This window comes from Sceloporus occidentalis, unplaced genomic scaffold, assembly GCF_023333645.1.
Source record: "Sceloporus occidentalis isolate IW3139 unplaced genomic scaffold, rSceOcc1.0.p SCAF_5, whole genome shotgun sequence".
Taxonomy (NCBI): Eukaryota; Metazoa; Chordata; class Lepidosauria; order Squamata; family Phrynosomatidae; genus Sceloporus; species Sceloporus occidentalis.
Genome location: NW_028316985.1, coordinates 28,108,114 through 28,129,520, shown reverse-complemented (window position 1 = coordinate 28,129,520; position 21,407 = coordinate 28,108,114). Strand labels below are relative to the sequence as shown.

The 21,407-nt window shown below is 42.5% G+C and overlaps 1 protein-coding gene across 3 annotated transcripts in view; it reads right to left on the bottom strand.

Annotated features, from left to right (window-relative positions):
* Positions 1-7,083: 7,083 nt before the first annotated feature.
* Positions 7,084-21,407, bottom strand: part of CHST11 (carbohydrate sulfotransferase 11) — a 241,179-nt gene continuing 226,855 nt past the window's right edge. For 2 of the 3 annotated variants that reach the window (XM_089528016.1, XM_089528017.1), the window contains exon 3: positions 7,084-7,949. In XM_089528016.1, the coding sequence (XP_089384142.1) occupies positions 7,095-7,949 (855 nt within the window). In that variant the 3' untranslated portion in view covers positions 7,084-7,094. Of the gene's footprint in view, positions 7,950-9,207; positions 9,340-21,407 lie in introns of all 3 variants that reach the window. The other variant, XM_089528018.1, reaches the window with a different exon arrangement.

The window sequence follows — 21,407 nt, the reverse complement described above, 5'->3', positions numbered from 1 at the left end:
ATTTGCCACTAGAAGCAAAGTATAAGTGAAAGTATAAGGAGCCCTGGTGGCACAGTGGTTAAATGCCTGTACGGCAGCCACTCACTCAAAAACATGAGGTTGCGAGTTCAATACCAGCAAAAGGGCTCAAGCTTGACTCAGGCTTGCATCCTTCCGAGGTTGCTAAAATGAGTACCCAGATTGTTGGGGGCAATTAGCTTACAGTTGTAAACCGCTTAGACACTGTATGTTCAGTATGGAGTGGTATATAAATAAAGCTGTTTGTTTGTTTGTTTATATATTTTGCTTTTAGGATGCAATTGAAAGGAATGTTCAGCATACACTTATCTCTCTAGAACTGGGGCAGACAAGGATGGAGTGAGGGAAAGATCGCTCATGTAATACACAAACCACTACTTTTTAATGCATATTATTGTCTTTGGAAACATGGCTGTTTCATTAAATGGTTTGGTAGACTCAGAGCAAATAGAACAGATGGAACTAGAAACATTCAATGCATCTTATGTGAAAAAGAATATGGAGTCTCAGGATATGTAAAAGAATATTTTATTTCTTAATAAAACAAAGCCCACTGCTTTGTAGCCAGGAGATACTGAATGCAGCCTTATTCATGGGTTGTTAAAATAGTGTGTGTGTGTGTGTGTGTGTACATATAATACTTATAGACAAAGCACAGATGAAAGAATTACAAAAAGTGAAGCATATGTACATATATGCCATGAGGCTGTCATTTTGGTAATTCTTTACTTATGCTTTGCCTATGATCATTTCTTTTAGGGATAACCATGGACTGAAATGTTCCTATCAGGATTTTAATGTTTATTTTCTGTGAATAGGAGAGGCAGGGCCAACATTTTCAAATATGCTACCTGACAACCCATGCCCTATGGTGTTACTGCTTCCTTACCAACCCTCCAAGAAAGTGAGCAGTGAGAGAAGGGAGGAGAGCACCTAGACACTGGCCAAGCACCTAGACATTATCTGGGTTTTGGTTCATACTGGGCCCATCAACAGTGAGAGGAATGAGACCTTGCACTAAGAGAATATTGACCAAGAATCACCCAGAGCCTTTGACTGGCATCAAGGTAGCCAACAACCACTGAGATATCACAATTTGCCTTTTAAAATTTCCCCCGTTTCAAATGTCATTTGTTATATGGCAGAATATGGGGGCTACAATTTGGAAACAGAAAACCCCAAGTCTCCCTGGTTATGGGAATTCTGCAAGCTGCAATTTCCATTGCAATTTACAAATGATCTGAAAAGTTCACCTGTTCTGAGAGGACTATTACAGCAAAAGGTGCATATTTAGGGTTGCCAGAACGAATACTGGAAAGAGCTCTTGTACTCAATGGGTGAACAGAAGAGGGAATTATAGCAGGCATTGCTTGTCATGCAACCAGATAACCAGCAACACCTGCTCAGATTCCTTCTTATATATAAACATAAAAGGTAGTTTTCACTCTGTCAACCCCTATCCCAGGGTCCTCTGCCAACTGTGGATGGTGGATACATTCAGGGTACATGTTTTGAATGGCCAAGTACAATTTCATTCTGTAACATGAACTGAACAATTCAGTCCACGATGGCCTGTCATTTGCAAGGTCTATCATGGAGTGACTCTCTCAGACTGCTATCCTTCTTGGCCATTTTACACAGAATGGGCACACCAGGTGGGCTACAGCCCAGATGTAGTAGGCCTCTGATATTCCCTTTTAAAAAAATGTGGCCAAGAGCCTGTTGGACTATTGGCTGTGTACACATCTTTCTTACTATTGTTGTATTGGTACTCTAGAGAGGAAGGCAGTTTCTTCTTCCCCAGATGTGCAAGGAGAGCCAGACTACTCCTAGGAGCAGCTCTGCTCCAACCATTAGCTATGGAGGTGATCCCTGGCACTTTCCAAAGAATAGCCTCCACGGCCCTTCAAAAAAGGCCAAACCTTTCCCCCTGGAAATGTGGCCATTCAGTGGCCAGGGACAGACACACTCCTAAGAGTTGCCCAACTGTCCTTGTACACTTAGAATCAAACAATCATAGGGTTGGAAGAGACCACAAGGGCCATCCAGCCATCCAATCCATTCTGTCATGCAGGAAACAGAATCAAAGCACTCCCAACAGATGGCCCAGCCTCTGTTTAAAAACCTCCATAGAAGGCGACTCCACCACACTCCAAGGCAGCATATTCCACTGTCAAATAGCTCTTCCTAATACTGAAGTAGAATCTCTTTTCCTGTAGTTTGAATCCGTTGCTGTGGGTCTTATTCTTTGGAACTGCAGAAATCAAACTTGCTCCATCTGCAGTACGACCTTTCAAATATTTAAACAGGGCTATCATACCACCTTTTAACCTTGTCTTCTCCAGGCTCCCTAAGCCTCTCTTCATAGGGCATGGTTTCTAGACCTTTCACCATTTTAGTCGCCCTTTCAACACACTCCAGTTTGTCAACATGTTTCTTGAACTGTAGTGTCCAAAACTGGACATAGTATTCCAGGCGAGGTCTAACCAAAGCTGTACTATTACTTTCCTAAATTTAGACACTATACTTCTGTTGATGCAGCCTAGAATCACATTGGCTTTTTTAGCTTCACATAAGTTATTTTGGATTTTGATCCTGTTCTCTGGGGTATTAGCTACCCTTTGTAATTTGTTGTCATCTGCAAATTTGATAAGCATGACCTCTATTCCACCATTCAAGTCATTGATAAAGATGTTGAATAGCACTGAGCCCAGGAAAAAACCCTGCAGTACCCCACTGGTTACTTCTCTCCAGGATTAAGAGAAGCCATTGATGAGCACTTTTGGGGTCAGCTGGTTAACCAATTATAAACCCACTTCTCAGTAGCATTGTCTACTCCACATTTTACTAGCTTGTTTGCAAAAATATCATGGGACAAGATATGTTACATCCACAGCATTCCTTTCATCTACCAAGCTTGTGACTTTATCTAAAAGAGAGATCAGATTAGTCTGGCATGTGTTGTTTTTGAGAAACCCATGTTGACTTTTAGTGATTATGACATTCCTTTCTAAGTGCTTACAGTCCATCTGTTTAATGATCAGCTTTACAATCTTCCCTGGTATTGATGTCAGACTGACTGAGTGGTAATTGTTTGGGTCCTTTTTTTCCACTTTTTGAAAGTGGGGACAATATTTGTCCTCCTCCCATCTGCTGGGACTTCTCCAGTTCTCTAGGTATTCCCAAAGATTATTGAAAGTGGCTCTGAAATTACATTTGCCAGTTCTTTTAACACCCTTGGATGTTGTTCATCTGGCCTGGAGACCTGAATTTATTTAGACTGACCAGGTATTCCTGTACTACATCTTTACTTACTCTGTGCTCCGTTTCCTCTGCTGTGGCATCTTTTCCCCCTGGTTGAGTACTGTTTTCCTTTTGTGAGAAAATTGGGGCAAATAATGCATTGAGTAGTTCTGACTTTTCTCTGTGCCATGTTAGTATTTTGGTATCTTCTCTATGCAATGGTCTTAATATTTCTATCTTTTTCCTTTTGCTAAGTATATAACCAAAAAAGCCCTTTCTATTGTTTTTAACCTCTCTAGCAAACCTGAGCTCATTCTTTGCTTTACCTTTCTTAACTTTCCTCCTACATGTGCTAGCTATTTGTTTGAAATCCTCTTTGGTGATTTCTCCCTTTCCATGTCTTATACTTGTCCCTTTTAAAAACTTAGCTCAGTTGAAATTTCTTTAGTCATTCATTCTGGTTTCTTGAGACACCTCCCATTTTTCCACTTCATTGGAAGTTGGACAAAGGCATTGTGCAATGAAGTGCTGGGTACCTCTTGCACAACACCGAACAAAGCATTTATACTGGGTTACCTGAGGTTTATGCTAACAAAAATTAGAAACAAGATTACCATAATTGCCCCACGTGGTTGCTCGGAATGACCTACTTCTTGTAAACTTACTGTGGTCATCGCTGAGACAATGATGAGCCCTGACAAATTAAGAAACAACATCATTTCATAATTATATGTTTGGGTGGACCAGGACAGGTAGAGCCGTAGACATGGTCTAGTTGGTCTGATTTCCCACAAAGACATGTTGTCCAGTTTGACCAGTTACACTCTCCCTCCACTTGGCCATGTTGTCACCAATGTAAGACGCTGCTATTGGCCAAGCAATTTCCCTCACAGAAGTGCTGGGACACTCCACAGGAGGTCTCACTGAAAGTGCAGAGGCTTCTGAGGCATTCTCTGCTTTTAGCATATAGGTCAAGCATCCATTGAGGGTTAGATTGGATAACTCTGCTCTTTCTACAAAGTCACTTGTGAAATCAGTGCTGGCTTCAATCCTGGGCTGGTTTGATATATATTTGGGAGATAGTATTAGCACATCATTTGGACTTCACAAGGAAATCTGGATCTTTCACATTATACACAAAGCAAAATGCTTCCACTTTAACTATCATGGCTGTATCCCATGGAATCCTGGGGGTTTCAGTTTTGTGAGGCACTACAGCTGTCTGGCCCAGAAGTCTAAATATTCCTTAAAATGCAAACTTCAATTCCATAGGATGGAGACATGACAATGAAAGTGGAATCCTCACCATATATCTTTATAATGTGGAAGTGCCCCAGGGCCTGCATTCCTAGGGCAACTGATGTTCTATGTATATTTGCCACATATAAGTCCACCACCAAATCATGACTGAATCAAGTGAGAATTGTTTGCTGTACACATTTCTGAAACCTGATCAGATGTGATTATAACTGTCTGAAAACATTCTCCTGCTGTTATCCTCAGCATGGCACAATGAAATGCACTAACTCCCTTCATGTTTTGGATCAGGCTGCTCAGCTGGAAAATCAAAATCACTAATCATTTTGAGCACGCTGGGCTGCTTATAACGATTATAATAATAATGGGGATTGTCATCCAATTTAGAAAGTTAAGACTTGATATGATTTTAATTGATCAACTGATTAAGTCTGCAGGTACTTGCATATTAATAAAAGAACTGTTCTGAAGAAGAGCCACATTGTTCAAATGTTTCATAGCAATGGCAGCATCAAGAAGGTACTTTGCCCCACACAGCAGAATTAGAAGAATACAGCAGGATTAGGATTACCATGTTTTGAAGAAAGAGAAGTAATATACATTACCATCTAAAGAGGCCCTCTGTAACTCAGTAAAGCCCAGAATCTAAAATCTTTTTAGGGGATTCATCCACCTCATGTGCAGGCACTGCCATGGAGTCAAACTATATGCTGTGTTTCAAACATAGAATGAAATCAAAGATCCTTTATTTAAAAAGCTGCCTAAAGTTTGTAAGGATCAGGATCAGTGTTTTCAAGGGGAGTGTAAACTTCCCTAGAATCTTGTTTTCATTTAAATTATTACTCCCCTCCCCTCACATGGCAGAAAGTAAATCATCAGCAACAAACCATTGGCACCAATGGAATTATTTTCATTTTTTAACTCTCCCACCATGTGCCCCCTCATTTTTAGCTAAAGAAAGAGATGAGAGTTTAAACCTCCCATACCTATGCTGGCCTGAATCCACATTTGGGATGTGAATACTGTGAATTAACTTACAATTGTAAACCGCTTAGACACAGTTAGTTCAATGTCAAGCGGTATATAAATGAAGCTGTTTGTTACAGATTCTGAAAAGACAAATCTTTAGTTCTGTTCTATGTAGCATATAGTTTGACTCTCTGTAGTCCTCTGTGTGAGAAGGAAGTGATGCTTCTTCCTAAAATGATGCTTGCTCTCTCCATCATTTAAGTACTTTAAAACTGTTTATTTTTTTTAAAAAAAAATTAAAAATATATATGTTTTAAAAGTCTGCTGCACAATTAACTGGGGTCTCCCTTTAAATTAATTTCTTCAGAATCCTTTGACCACTCTTACAAGTCAATAAATTTACACACTCAAGTCCTGAATAACATTACTACTGGCTGCTGCTATTTATAAGGGTAATGCATCCATTGTCACACATTCACCTTGATGTCAAAGAAGGAAATGTCAAGTGCAAAGATTTTTTTTTAAAAAAAATTATGAACAACATGTCAAGCAAAGTGAAGTTTTAAAGATGTTTCTCTCTGCAAGATACATTCACATTTCTTTCATTCACAGACATTGGGAAGTGTGCGTACTTTTGCTTTCCAAGGCTGGAAGGACAACAGTTTCATAATATCCTTCTCTTTCAAAGTAATTGATACCAGCATCGGCAACACAAATGCTTCACTGTAGGGTGTCTATTTGTACAGGTCTCCAAGAGCATGTGGTTATCAGTCTTTTTGGACTTTAGCTTCTTCAACCTGATGATTGGCCATGCTAGCTTGGACTTCTGGGAGCTGATGTTCAAAACAATCAAACATTAAGAACCTCTGTTCCAAGGACACAGGGAGCCACCTCCTGCTGCGCACTTTCTATTAAACTCTTTGAAATTCAGCTCCTTTAAAAATGTGCTACAACTCATGATGCTTTGCTACCAATTACCTCACAGAAAAGCAATTCCCAACTCCAGATTGTTCTTTGTTATGGAGCAAATTTCAAGGTTGGCATTTAGAATTTAGGGATGGGTGTATTCACTGGGTAACTTTAATCCAGCCCTCTGTCAATTTTTTCTACTCTATCTGAATCATTTATCACTTGGGATAAATGTTAGTCATAAAGGAACATTAGGAAAAGAAGCAAATTCTAGCAAGGAGAGCACAGGAAACTTTGTCTTTGTCCACACAGTGTCATATTTCAGCTTCTAACAAGGAATCTACTATGTCCTTAAATAAGCATAAATAACATAAAGGCTAGGACTAGTGAAGAATGCAAAAGGAAAGAAATTCATCAGGACATTAAGAACATATCCCCCCCCCCCCCACAAAAAAAATAACAGTGTAGCACTTCTAGTCACTGCAGTTTTCCTTACTCTGCAAACAGAGTTGTCCTTTCTTATCAACAATTTAAATAATAAATTTCCAACTATGCTGCTCGCAGCATCATTCAAAAAGAAAATATTAACTTACAAAATAACCCATTCTTCATCAGTAAGTGTGACAAATAAAAATCTTAAATAAAACAGGTTTCATTCCCCACCCACCCTACCCACTTTCTCTCCAGCTCTCCACACCTCATTCCAATTTCACATAGCTTGGCATGGAATAATTGAACATTAAAAAATCAAGTTTGTAGACTTCGTACAGCTGTGTTTGGTGTTCTGAGCTGATGTTCTGGAAGAACTCTGTAGTCATTTCATCAGTAGTTCTTGTAGACTTTGCATAGGTGGGAAACTTGAGATAGTTTCCTACTCCCGCAAGTTGAAGGATATAGTTGGAATCCTCTTCGAGTGTCTCGTATTTCCCTATGAGGTCATAATGGATGTGGCAAGGATGACACAGAGAATAAACAGTTTGCCAGTGTTCATTGAATGGCTCTTCCCTTTGGGTGTGCGGGTCTATGAGATAAGCCACAAACTCCTCAAATTTCACATCATCACCTTTATGAAGAGCCTCCTGGGTTGCATTTTTCCTTTGGCGTTTGATTATTTTGGTACCATATCTCTTGTGAAAGGAAGTGTTGTATTTCTGGGTGAATTTGTTTCGATAGGCTGACACCAGTCTCTCAAAAGGCTCACGGACAAAGAGAAATTTCATGTAGTTTTTCAAGCGATGGTTGATCTCTGGGATGCTGTACTGGTTGAGTGTCTTCAGGTTTGAAGAGACATGGGCTTCATTAGCTGGTATCTCCATTGGATCACTGTATTTTCCCCTCCCAGTCAAGACCATCATAACTCTCTTCCAATTTGTACAGGCCACTTTGGGGACATAGCAATATATCAATTCATGAGCCTCATCAACCACCAAATGTTTGAGGTCATTGGGTGTCAGCACACGACGCTTCCTGCTGGACATGCTATTGACTCGGCATGTGTCTGTGACTTGATCCCTCCGGATCTGATGAAGGATTGCTGTGCTGGATAATTCCAACTGTATAAAGAAAACATACATGTGAATAATTCAAGACAGTTTGGAAACAGCTACACACATCTTAGTTAGAAATTCAGTACCTACTTCTAATTCTTCTCCATGTATATATTCCTCTTTTGTATTATAAAAACATGTTCATTCAAAGTCTCTTCAAAATGCATACCATATTTTATTAGAGAACTAGCAAATTGCTCACAAGTAGGAATCTATACTTTTTTAAAAAAATCCAAAATGCTACATTAACATTGTAAGGTTCATAGTGATTTAAAGGATTACTCTTTTAGCTGTAGGCTGCAATTCCCAGGCAGAAACACAGTTTTTGACATTCTACTTAGGTAACTTAAGGGGAAAAATGAATGTAATGCCTTGATTTGTTAACAGATTCTGATTTCAAGAATGTTCTGTGTACTCATTAGATCACAACAGAACCCAGCTTTGAACACAGTAGCTTACTTCTCTTCACTCCTTTTGCTCTTACTCTGAAATTAATTGCTTCTGGTGTTTATCAAACCACAGTTTCTTGTTACCTCTGAACTGGAAAACTGAGATTTAATTGTGGATTATAAACCAGGAAAAATAATAATCATAATTTCATTTCAGGTTTTAGTTGGAAATTAAACCAGTTTCCAAATACAGATGTAACTGTAAACCGGTTTGATAAAACTGGGAAGTACTGGATTCTAAATGTTGTCAGTAACATGGACTACCAGGCGCTCAATCAGTGTCAAAACATTCTCTGTGTTGTAACAGCCTTTTTCTGTGAGTTCAATGGTCATTCCAGTCCAACATTCCCCAAATATGTCATCAGATTATTCTCACCAAGAGCTCCTGATGGAGCAAGGCAACCCCTGGTGCTTGCTCTAGGATTTCACCATGTTTGTAAGGCTGGAGGTTCTGTTTTTAGCTATCATGACCATGACTACTATCCATAGGTATTGAATTATCTGCAGAAACAGTTGTTATAATCTGTACAGTTGGAAGATTAAGATGCTTTGATTGAGATTTCCTGCATGGCAGGGGATTGGACTGGATGGCCCTTGTGGTCTCTTCCAACTCTACGATTCTATGATTCTAAACATAAATATTCTACTCTTTTCCAATTCAACTAAAACATTTAAGGAACAAGCTGGAACAAAGCCTATTTTCATTGAACCTTGTTGAAACATTAAGTCTCATATATAGAGGGAGGGAGAGACGGAACTTTTTGCTGCTCTTACTGTCAAGCTCATTTCCCAGGAAGCACCAAATTCACACTGACCTTTGCTGCTGAGACACAGCAGGAGGGCATAAGTTTCCAAAAGGCTTTGGAAATGAACACAGTATGTGCTCTTGCTGCTGATGTCTGTCTCGCTCAAGGATGAATTGTCTTGTCATCCTCATTGGTTGTGACCTTGGCAAGAGAAATAAAATGTGTGGACATTCCAGCTATTCTCGAAGGAGGGCAGACACTCCAAAGTGCTCCCTTGAAGGGATTTTTAGCAACGTATGCTGCCTTTTGATGCCATCCAAATCAATAAGAGGTCAAGAGTACACCACCTTTAGATAGGATGTTTTTGTGGTACAACACACAACAAAATGCTCACTTGCACCATTACTATTTATTGTTAGAGGTATATGTTTATTGAGGATTTAGCAATGCAAATTGCATCGATACTACTTTTACAGAATTAACAGAATAACAGAATAGGAGAGATTAAGTTACAGGAGTCAAAACCTCAGAACTCAGGCACCAATGGGAATTTTCTTCTAATATTTCTATCTAGCAAATTGAGTCAAGGGACAGTTAAGCTGGCAAAGGGAAATTTAAACCTGGCCCCCATGTGCTGTGATGTGGATTTTCCCTCCTCATGATAACCTTTGAGGTGGTGGTGGTGGTGGGGAATCAATGGAGCATAAAATCGATTTTTCACAATATGTAAGTTTACCCTTTACTGCACAGGGCTTCCTAAAGCATTTCAATGTGGCTGTCGTGGTCCACATACAGTGTGCCCGCGCCATACGTGGGTGCGCCATACGCGGACTTGAGCGTACGCGCTCAAGCCGCGGTGTGCGCGCGGGGTGGAAGGGGCAGCACGTCCCATTCAATTGAATGGGCACGCGCGCCCGTTGCGTCCCACACGTGCCCGCTCCGCCGCGCACAAGCCCCATTGTTTCCAATGGGGCCCGAGCATAGGCGGAATTCGCCTTACGCGGAGGGATCCGGAACGGATCCTCCGCGTAAGGCGAGGACGCACTGTACCTATCACTAAGGGTCCTCATCAAGAGCCAAGCTGGGCCACAAATAATATGGGACCCTTTCACACTGTACAATTATAACACTATGATTCTGCTTTACCTGCTATGGCTGCATCCTCTGGAATTCTGGATTATGTAGTTTGGTGAGGCGTGCAAACTCTCTCTGTCTGAGAATTCTAAATGCCTCTCACTAAACTGAAAATATTAGGATTCCATAAGGAATCATAACACTATAACTGTGTAGTGTGAAAAGGCCTGCGATTTCATACTTTCTTTTTCCTTTCAAAAAGCATTCTAGAACTAGTAGAAGGATCCCTTGAATAAACTCATTTACAACAGAAGCTTATTTTGCATTTAATAAAATGGTCCCTTGTTATATGCTGGGGTTTGGATATCAAAATCCAAGGATGCACAAGTCTCATTAAATACAATGGCATAGTAAAATGATGTCCCTTACATAAAATGGCAAAATCAAGGTTTGATATTTGGAATTTGTACTTTTTTTCAATATATTCAAACTGTGGATATCCAACTGTATTAAAACAAAATGCCAATGCTAATATGCTCTTGCTAACATATCACGTCACATGTCATGAGTTAACACGGGTGGAGTGGAGACTTTTAGCCAATGACTATACTTGCTAGGTCACAACTTGGAGAACTTTGAGTGCACTTAAATAGGCAGCTTTCCACAATCTCATTCCCCTCAAATTTGTTGGAAAACTCCCACTTTCTCTGACCATCTGCTTCCACTCCCCTTCCTCTCACCCCTCCCCTTCACAAAATAAATAAAATGTATAAAAAATTCATCCCTTGCCATCACAATGGCTACTAGTTAGTGTGTGTGTGCATGTGTACATATGCATATATTTGTCTTGGCTACTTAATTGTCACAATCTCCAAGCATCAATAAGTAGTGACTACCAAGATTTTACCAGGGATCTGGTGGCTTAGTGGTTAAGATGCCAATTCTGATGATCATAAGGTCAGAAGGTTGGCAGTTTGAGGCCCAAGTGCCGCATGATGAGATGAGCTCTCACCACTAGTCCTAGCTTCTGCCAACCTAGCAGTTCAACCCCCCCAAAAATGCAAATAGACAAATATCTACCACTTTGGTGGGAAGGTAACAGCATTCTGAGGAGGTGCCCACAAGACCACGGAGTCATCTTTGGACAACGGTGGTTCTTTGGCTCAGTAACAGAGCACCCTATAGTCAGTTACAACTAGACATTCATGTCAAGGGAAAACTTTTACTTTTACCAAGATTTTGGCATATTAAAAAAATAATATTTTTAGAACACTTTGCAAACATAGGGAATTCCCCAGTGGAAGAAAATGCTAGAACCATTAAACAAATTTCACAGCTGGTCTAAGGTATTTTGTTGCCTGAATCAAAGCACATAGCAACCCTGACCAATCCATTATTTTGATTTTAGAAAAAGACAACCTCCCAAGTGTATCTCTTCTTACATGGCAGTAAAAATACACTAAGAATTAAAATAACAACTTGATGCCTTTTCATGGCAGTATTTGAGAATTGCTGCCTGAAGAAGCTGTCCCACTCTGCCAGCATTGCAAGCTTTAGGAGCACATATCTGCATATTATAAGGCAATGCTTCCTAAGCTATCTGATGTGGGTGACCTGAGAGCTTTTCCCCAATGCGCCAGCGACCAGTACCATATTTGTACACATTGGCTATAACTATTTCTTTCTTCCTTGAAAATTCTTCAGAAGGACTGGCACCAGTTCATGGACCACCATTTTGAGTAGTGCTGTTCTAAAATTTCCTAACTTATTATCTCAGAAGAGGAATTTTTGTTGAGCCTTGGCTAAAATTCAAGCTCTGTCCAGTAGATGATAAATTAACAAGTTTATCCGCATGGTTTGTATGGTTGTGAAAGGTGGACAGCAAAGAAAGCTGACAAAAAGAGAACTAACTCATTGTAAATGTGCTGCTGAAAGAGAGTTCTATGGATTGTCAAAATGACCAATAAATGGGTCCTAGGGCAGGCCTGAACTCTCCCTAGATGTTCACATGACCAAACTGAGGCTAATGTACTTTGGCCATATCACGAGACAACATGAGTCATTGGAAAAGACAAAAAAGTGGGAGGCAGTAGGAAAAGAGGAAGACAACAGTAAGGTGGATAGACTTAATCAAGAAAGTCAGAGCCCTGAGTTTCCAGGATCCAAGGATGATAAGTGAGTCTCTTGGAGGCCTCTCATTCATAAGAGTTGCCAAACAACAATAGTAACAGTTTCATGGAAGGGATCCCAACACTAATCTTCATTAGTTTTGCTTCTAGGCAAAGTGAAGAAAGAGAAGGTAAAGTCTGGTCTAATATGTAGAATGATTAAGGTTCAAATAATGGTGTAAGTTCTCCTATACCAGTGATGGCCATGCAGTATTATCATGCATACAGAAAATATGCTGTAATTTTTGCAGACTGCTGTGGAAGTAGAAGCTAACATTTCTGACATCTAACGTATAATCACAGAGCCCTCATTCCTGCCCTGAAGGTAAACATTCAGAGAAAGGTGTGAAAAGTAAATTAATTTAATGTAGCTTTTAATCTTCAGTTGTTGGCTGCATGCTGAGTACAAATCAGATGCTGCACTGAGAAGAAAACAGCACCAAAGCATTCTTTGTCAAGGAGATAATGAGTAACATTAAGTAAATACTTCAAGACACCTTGGCAGTTAGTGATGAAAAAGGGGCAAAATGTGGCATTTTCTTGACTTTTATTTCTATTCTAAAATCGTGTCTTTTTAGATTTGGAAGGGTCCAGAACGTGGCATATCACCTTGTTTAACTCGTAACTTAATGTAGGAGCTACAGTGCAGCATGGAAGCACCCATGTGAGATGGCTATCCAACCTGGGCTTAATTATGTCCAGTGAAGGAGTCTATCATGTTACAAGGCAGTGTGTTTCATTGCTATCAAGCACCTCTTGCCATTCAGAGCTTGTCCTAATTTCACTTGAAATCTACTTCTCCACAGTTCTTACCAGCAGTTTCTAGTCCTGTCTTCTGAAACAACAAAGAACTCTGCATGAAAGATTTTCAGACTTTTGAAGGTAGCTACCATGTCTCTTCTTAAGCTTCTCTTCCAAATGTGCCTCACAGGGCTTTGTTTCCTTGGTTTCCTCTTTCCAACTTGCTCTTCCTTCTTGTTCCAAGCTCCAGTTTTGTCAATGTCCTTTCTTAAATTTTCTAAGGGAAGAGGGACTGATACGATCCCCATTAACTGACTCAAGAACTGTTGATTAATGTTAGTTCTACAAGCTATTGTCAACTGGGGACTGATAAAAAAATTCTTGAAAAGACAGAGAATAACCAAGTCATCTGGTACAACCCAGCTTTGGGGTATTTTTCAGCACATGTCAAACTGCAAACTGGATGCTTATGGAAGAATTTATGAAGCTGGTTTACAAAACAAATTCTTGCAGAAAGTCAGTATTAAAGACAATTTCTGTGTGTGTATGTGTGTGTGTTAGAGAGCGAGAGCGAGAGTTGGTCCAATATATTTTGCTGCCCGAAGCAAATAAAATGTTGGTACCCCCTCACATTCCCTACACAAAGGCTGACTGGTATGACAGTTTAATCTTTCTTCAACACTATTAACAGAACTGATAATTTATGAAGGCAGCAAACTAGGGGCACATAACCAGCCATGGACCACACAACACTCTCCTCCCATATTTTGACGCCATCTACTAGCATCTACTACATGAAATCAGTGCCTCTATCTGCTTAATGGCAGGACTGGCCCTGCACACAAGCACCCTCTCTTTTAAAGGTCACCTTTCCATCATATGAATAACTGTGCAGAGTTAAGAAATAAAGCATTACAAGCAATATCACCTGTGATAGTAATGGGTTGGTTTTCCAATGCTGTAAAAAAGGCTTGACAGAATCTAATGTGTCTCTACCTTAAAGAGTTAACACAGGTCTCTCTATGGAGGGCCTCCCAGAGTCCTACCACCATAAGTGAGAAGGCACGAGCGAGGGTTTTTACTCACAAAACATGCCAAAATATTGAAGGTTCCCAGATGTCCTCAGTTGTTGGGGGCATGGGGAGAGGCACCTAATATGGATTATATGGCCATGAGGGTTGTCAAGTAAGGATTAACCCTGCAACCTAAGGATTATTCCCTTATGCTATCACATTCTTGTGACAAGAATGAAGTTACAAGGGGCAGCCCTAGTAATATCATTAGTCATGTTAGGTTAAGCATCAACCACACCTGCACAGAGTATAATGTTCAAATAAAAACAGCTATATGCTATTGGCTTATGAATTTTCTTATTCTCAAACACAACTCTTTCACCCTGAGATTCCTCACCCTCAGCCTGAGGACTGGAGAATACGGTCCAAGTCCTGTGGTTTGGCTACCCTATGATCATGTGAGGCAAGGCTGTGGGCCTCCCAATGAATTCCAAACCCGAGCTTAGAGAAGGTAAGTTTTTCTGTTTGTTTGTTTGTTTTGGATTACAACACCTGGAATTCCCCAGCGGCTGAGATCCTACATATACAAAACTCCATTGTGGCTTACCTCTCACCACGCTCAGAACTCATCACTTCACTGTGACAGCACCCCCCCCCCACACACACACACATAACCATTCACTGTCTGGCAGAGAGCAAGGAAGGGGATTGAAGAAGCATCTGGCTATGTTCCCATAGCCAGACACAGAGTGTTGACACCATCTGTCAAGATCTACTGGGGTCTTTCAGAGATCTTGGTGGATGTAACAATCAATCTGCTTCTGGCTATGAGGACACTTCTTTGATCACCCCCACTCTCCACCAGCCAATGAATGTGTGCAGATTACAGACTATTACAGTGACATGGAGAGCTTTGGTCATTGTGGAAAAGGGAAGAAAACACCAACCTCTGTAATGACCAAAAGAAGATATATGCAAGCATATGTTGGATTTATATGCACATGTGTCACTAACAGAATGCTGAGCATGGAACTGCAGCTCCAGAAAGTAATCTTTCCAAGCTCTGCTCTCACCATCTCTCACCACAGTCTGAAAAGAAATGACATTCAGCAATGCCTGAAAGGCTACAGGTTCCACAGAGCTGATGTAAAGAATATTAAATTATTGCCTTCTTCAGTTGGATATAGCTTAGCCATGTGAAAGAATCCTCACAAGCAAATTTGGAATTGATTTGTTCTGACTGCCGTTTATATTATAAGGATGTGGAGTTTGTTGAATGATCTAACACAATTTAGATATGCAAAGGGTTTTGAAATCACATCCCTAGATGAAATGATCCTTTTATAGAACAAGTTTGTGATTCTTGCAAAAATGACAAAGTTGGAGCTGGGCATTAGCATTAAGGGCACACTCCTCTTCAGCTGAACCCATCTGCTGTAAAAAAAAATCCCAATTTCCTAGCCTGATCAAAACTCTTTATATTTCAACCTTCATTAGATGTTTTACCTGAGGGGCAACTCCCAAATTCACTTTGAATTTCTCTTTCTCTAAATCCAACTTTCCAGGGCCAGCTCAAGGCATTTGCAAAGAATAAAGCAATGAACAAGATGGTGCCCACTCCTATTCTTTGTGCAACCAACTGCTAAATCTTTCTTTAGCACTGTTGACAGGAGGCAGCAGATTACCTTACTGGCCACGTGGCTTAGAATAATAGCTTTCTCTACTCTAATAACTTCCTGCCCTCCTCAACATTGCTACCTGAAGTTTCAATCTGCCTAATGGTAGGACAGGCCCTCCAATCTTCCAGTTGCGGAGCACACTTTCATAGGGAAGATACTGTACTTAGCAAGAACTCTCCCCTGTGATTCACAAGGACAGGGATGTCTGATTAATCACCCAACTCTTCAATTAATCACCCAATTTGTTAAACAGATGAATAGCAAATTGTACAGTATTTTTAAAGGAGTCCCAAAGTCTCTTGACAGTTACAAATTTCTTTCAAGATGGAAAAAAAGAATATCTTGTTATATTCTCCACAGTTCTAGAGGACATCATAGACTGTGCATCTTATGGGACAATGGCTATTCAGTGGACTCTTATTATATGCCGGGGTTTGGTTCCAAGATCCCCTGTGGATAACAAAATCCGTGGATGCTCAAGTCACATTAAATATAATGACAGAGCAAAATGGTGTCCCTTATTAAAAAATGGAAAATCAAGGTTTGATATTTGAAATTTATACTTTTTTTGAACATTTTCAAACTGTGTATGCTTGAATCCGTGTATAACAAATCCATGTATAAGAAGGGCTGACTGTATAATGTTTCAGCTGACAAAAGGCCACATCAGATGTTCTCTGTAGCTCTCCCCACTCACCCATGTTGTGCTCCATTACTATGTAAAAAATAATGGCTGATGTCCTACATTGCATTCATGACTATGTAAACATAAATGTACAGTCGGCCCTCCTTATACGCGGATTTGCCATGCGCGGATTTGAGCATACGCGCATGGCAAATCCGGGAATTGTCCCCAATGGCGATGCTTGTGCACGCATGCTGCCATTGGGGACAACTTCCCTCCCCTCCCCTCCTCCCCAACTCTTTTCTTCCCTCCCTCCCTCCCTCCCTCCCTCCCTCCCTACTTACCTTTTTCTTGCCGGCGCCATGGAACTGCTTCACTGCCGCTGCCACCACTGCCACCTCGGCCACAGCCGGGGGAAAGGCCGGGTGGAGGTTTTGGAGGCCAAGAAGCCTTTAGCCTGCCACCCGGCCCTTGCATGGAGGTAGCGGCAGCAGCAGTGGAGAGGAGGCGGAGGACCAGCGCAAGAGGCCTCCTCGGCCTCCTCTCCGACAGCGCTGCCAGCACCTTCATGCAAGGGCCGGGTGGTGGGCTGGAGGCCTCTTGGCCTCCAGCCTGCCACTCGGCCCCTGTGCAGAGGTGCTGGTGGTGGCGGGGAGGAGGCCGAGGAGGCCTCAGGTGCTCGTCCTCCACCTCCTCTCCACCACCGCTGCCGCCAGCAGCTCCGCGCAGGGGCCAAGTGGTGGGCTGGAGGCCAAGGGGCCCCCAACACCCCCACCCGGCCCTTCTGCGGCGGGGCCGAGGAGGCCTCTGGTGCTGGTCCGCTGCTGCCTCACTCTTCTCTCCTCCACAGCCAGGGAAAAGGCCAGGTGCTGCCCCTGGAGGCCAAGAGGACTCCAAGAACAGCACCCGGCCTTTCACCCTGGCAGTGGCGGTGGAGAGGAGCCCGAGGATCAGCGCCAGAGGCCTTCTCTCCGCTGCCGCTGCCAGCACCTCCATGCAAGGGCCAGGTGGTGGGCTGGAGGCTTCTTGGCCTCCAGCCCGCCACTCGGCCCCTGTGCGGAGCTGCTGGCGGTGGTGGTGGCGGTGAAGAGGTGGAGGACGAGCGCCTGAGGCCTCCTCGGTCTCCTCTCCGCCACCGCCAGCACCTCTGCACAGGGGCCGAGTGGCGGGCTGGAGGCCAAGAGGCCTCCAGCCCACCACCCGGCCCTTGCAGAGAGGCGGCGGCAGAGAGGAGGCCTGTGGCGCTGATCCGCCACCGCCAGGGGAAAGGCCGGGTGCTGCCCCTAGAGGCCAAGAGGCCTCCAGGAGCAGCACCCAGCCTTTCCCCCGGCACTGGCAGTGGCAGCGAAGAGGAGGCGGAGGATCAGCGCCAGAGGCCTCCTCTCCACTGCCACCGCCAGCACCTTCGTGCAAGGGCCAGGTGGTGGGCTGGAGGCCTCTTGGCCTCCAGGCCGCCACCTGGCCTTTCCAAGGCGGTGGAGGCGGCGGAGAGTAGGCCGAGGTGCAGTGCCAGAGGCCCCCTCTCTGCCGCTGCCGCCAGCACCTCCTCGCAGGGACCGAGTGGCGGGCTGGAGGTCAAGAGGCTATCCAAGCTTTCTGAACATGTGCAGCAATCAAGAATACCATAAAACATAATGCCATATTTGTTTCCATTTATTACTTATATGGCAGCCCTCTGAACTTCTGCTTATATCCCAATCAAATACAGATACATTTTTTCAGACTATGATTCAGCTACATAATTTACACATCTACATTTTCACAGTAATTAGCAGGCTTCTTCTTAGGCTGGTATACTCTAATTGACTCATAAGCTTATCTATAATATACTAAGAGCTGTAATCAGTGAGTTTCTTTTTCTGCTAAATTAATGATCTTGTTGATGTATTGTTATGTATGTTCTTCCCTTTTGGTTGCCTGTATTTTTAGCTTTCTTTCAAAAACTGAGGAAATCTAATTTCTATGTCCTGTCAGCTCCCCAAATGAGAGATTGCATTAGTTCCCTCAATTTACCCTTGAATTTGGGATCAAGGTCTTTTCTGTCTATATTTGATCTTTTCTATCCCCATTTGCAGACTGCCATTCACTAAGTGCATTGGAGGCAATTGACCTAGGATGCTCTTTATTCACAGGCTTAATGGTAGCGCCAGCAGCATCTTATGCCTCCCCAGTGATTCTTACATACAAAAAAATATATAAATCATTACACTTAAATTTCCCATTAAATATTAGTAGCCACATAAAAAGATAATTACAAATATGATTTGCCAGCAAATCATTTTAGGGTAAAACTTCATTGCAATAACGCTAATGCATTAGGCAATGAACAAGAAGACCTCATCAGCGTGCTAAGTAAACATTTTTGTAAACATCAGAGACCAATCTCCAGAAAATCAGAGCATCTGCAAAAGTTATGGCCTTCTGCCACTGCTCAGCATATTCCTAGGTCATGCCAAAAACCTGCAAAGCAAAACCAAAGACAAAATTCAAGCAAATGAGATAACTGCAGAGACCTTTTTTTCTTTACTCTAAAAAAATGGCAGCAATATTATCTTCAAAGTCATCAAAGCCTGCTGCACTGAAGAGAATTACAAGTTTCTGAGTCAATCTGATGCAATCTGAAAGTGAACACCTGATTAAAACCTTTGGTGTGACTGACAAAGATATGAAGGCATGACAGGGATGATTCTATCACTAGGCACTGAAGTGAGGCAGTTGCCTTGGGCAACCAATCTATGGTATCATAAATGAGCTACACATTATCAGCTATTATATTTTCCCTGCTACGGATAGGGAAACATGCTTGTGGGATCTATTGTCTCAAGCAGCAAAATACACTGCCCAGCTTTGGATTCTCTGCTCTCTGATTTAGGTGAATGAAGGTGAAACTGTCTGTTCAGTTGCAGAATGTTTTGGCTTGACCCCGACTCATCCCTAGGAGACATTACTTTAATTATGGTGCCCAGTATGAAGTTGAGCTAATACCTGTGGTAGCTGGTAGCTCCTCTGTCAGTAGGTCATTTATTTAGTCTGAGGGGCTCAACAGATGGGCAGCTCAATGCCGTCCCTTCGAGCCCCAGAAACAGGCTGCAGCAACCACATGGCGCAGCCTGTGCACGGAGCAAAGCCCAGAGGGGCTTCTTTTTGCACCATAGAAGGGGCACCATAAATGCCATGGTGCAGTGTTATGATGCCCCTTGTGCTCAGCGCTGTTTGGGTGCTGCACATGAGGGACGTCATCATGGCATGCCCTGTGTAAATGGGCACGTGCCAAGATGCCTCCTAGGGGGAGGAAGAAAGGCTTCTTCAAGCATGTAAAAGCTCAGCCTTTCTTCACCCCTAGAATGCAGTCAGGCCAGCACAAAGTGCCGGTCTGCATTACCTCTGAGTTATCCAAGGTACTGCAACTATTTGGGGGGTAGGGATAAGCCCCAGGAGGCAGCCGCTGCCATTGGATGACACTCATTGGGCTAAATCCAATGGTAGTCCTCCTTAGAGTAAGTACATGGAACACTGTGGACTTATTCTTATCTTATTTTCAATTAAGAAAATTCTGTTTTGTATGCAAAAGAACTATGTGTGAATTTTGCATAAAATAATCCTGATCTATACAGCCAGCATGATGTAGTGCTTTGAGAATGAGACTATGCAGACAAGGGTCTGAATCCCTACTCAGCCATAGAAACCTACTGACTGGATCAGTCTCTCAGTGTCAGATAGCCTTGACAGACCAGCGCTAAAGACTGGCATCGGGGTGGAGTGGGGGCATAGCATCTGCACGATGCACGCCCCGACACCTCCCCATGTGGGTGTGATACTGCACACCCCATCGCATGGCGGGCAGCATCACGGTGCTCCTCTGGCGCTGCATCCAGATGACACAGCACCAAAGGAGCACCAAAAAGCCATGATGCTGGCGGCTATGGCTCCTTTTCAGCTCCTTTTAGCACCACAGAAAAACCAGATCGGGGCCAATCAAGCCTCATGAACAATGTGTTGGCAACACTTTTAATGCCAGGCATATTGGGCCCTATGACCAATTTGAAAAGCAAACAACCACCATCCTATATCTTACATTTGCTGTAAGGAATGGTTGAACATAGCCCTTCTCTCTGCAGAAAATTTCTATGTCTACCATAAAGGAAGTATTGTTTAGTCTCTTTCAAGTGCTTATTTCCTTCAGAAAGCTTCTTGTTAGTTCCTCTCCTCCTCCCCCAAGGCCTTTGTATTTGCTCATTATTCCATATCCAGTTGCAGACAGTCGCTGTCTGCTTTGTATTATAACCCTTTCATCAATTCTGAACTCTTGCCAAGTCCTAATTGTTTCACTCCGTTAATCTGCTCAAAGATGCCAGCTCCTCTTTTTGTTGTTTCTGCATACATGTCAGGTTTCTTGTCTCACCTGGTGCACAAAGTTTCCCAACAGAAATGGCAAACAAGAAAGCAACCCTTGGGCACCTTTAACAGACATTTACCAGCAAATGCCCTTCATTTTTGTTTCACCAGCATGCAAGTCTTGAAGCACATTACCAGGAGTCCCACATTAAACTCTAGGGTACATCATCCAACAATCTAACCTGGGACTATATTCATGAATTTCATTCCCTTAGTAGAGGAAATAGAATGGGGAACCAACATGGAGTAGTGGTTTGAGCCCTGGATTAAGACCCTAGAGGTCAGAGTTCAAATCCCCACTCAACCATAGAAACCCACTAGGTGACCTCAGGCAAGTCATGTTCTCTCAGCCTCCCTGCAAAAGCAAACCTCCCTTTGAACAAATCTTGCCAAGAAAACCCCATGATAGGTTCCACTTAGGGTCACCATAAATTGGAAATGACTTGAAGGCATGCAACATCAAAGCAGAGGCATGAACAGAGATAATGGTTTCATGGCACACTACATTTACTGCTACACACGCCCTCACAACTGCAAGCCATTTGAAAAACACAGCTCTTTCAAGATTTATGGA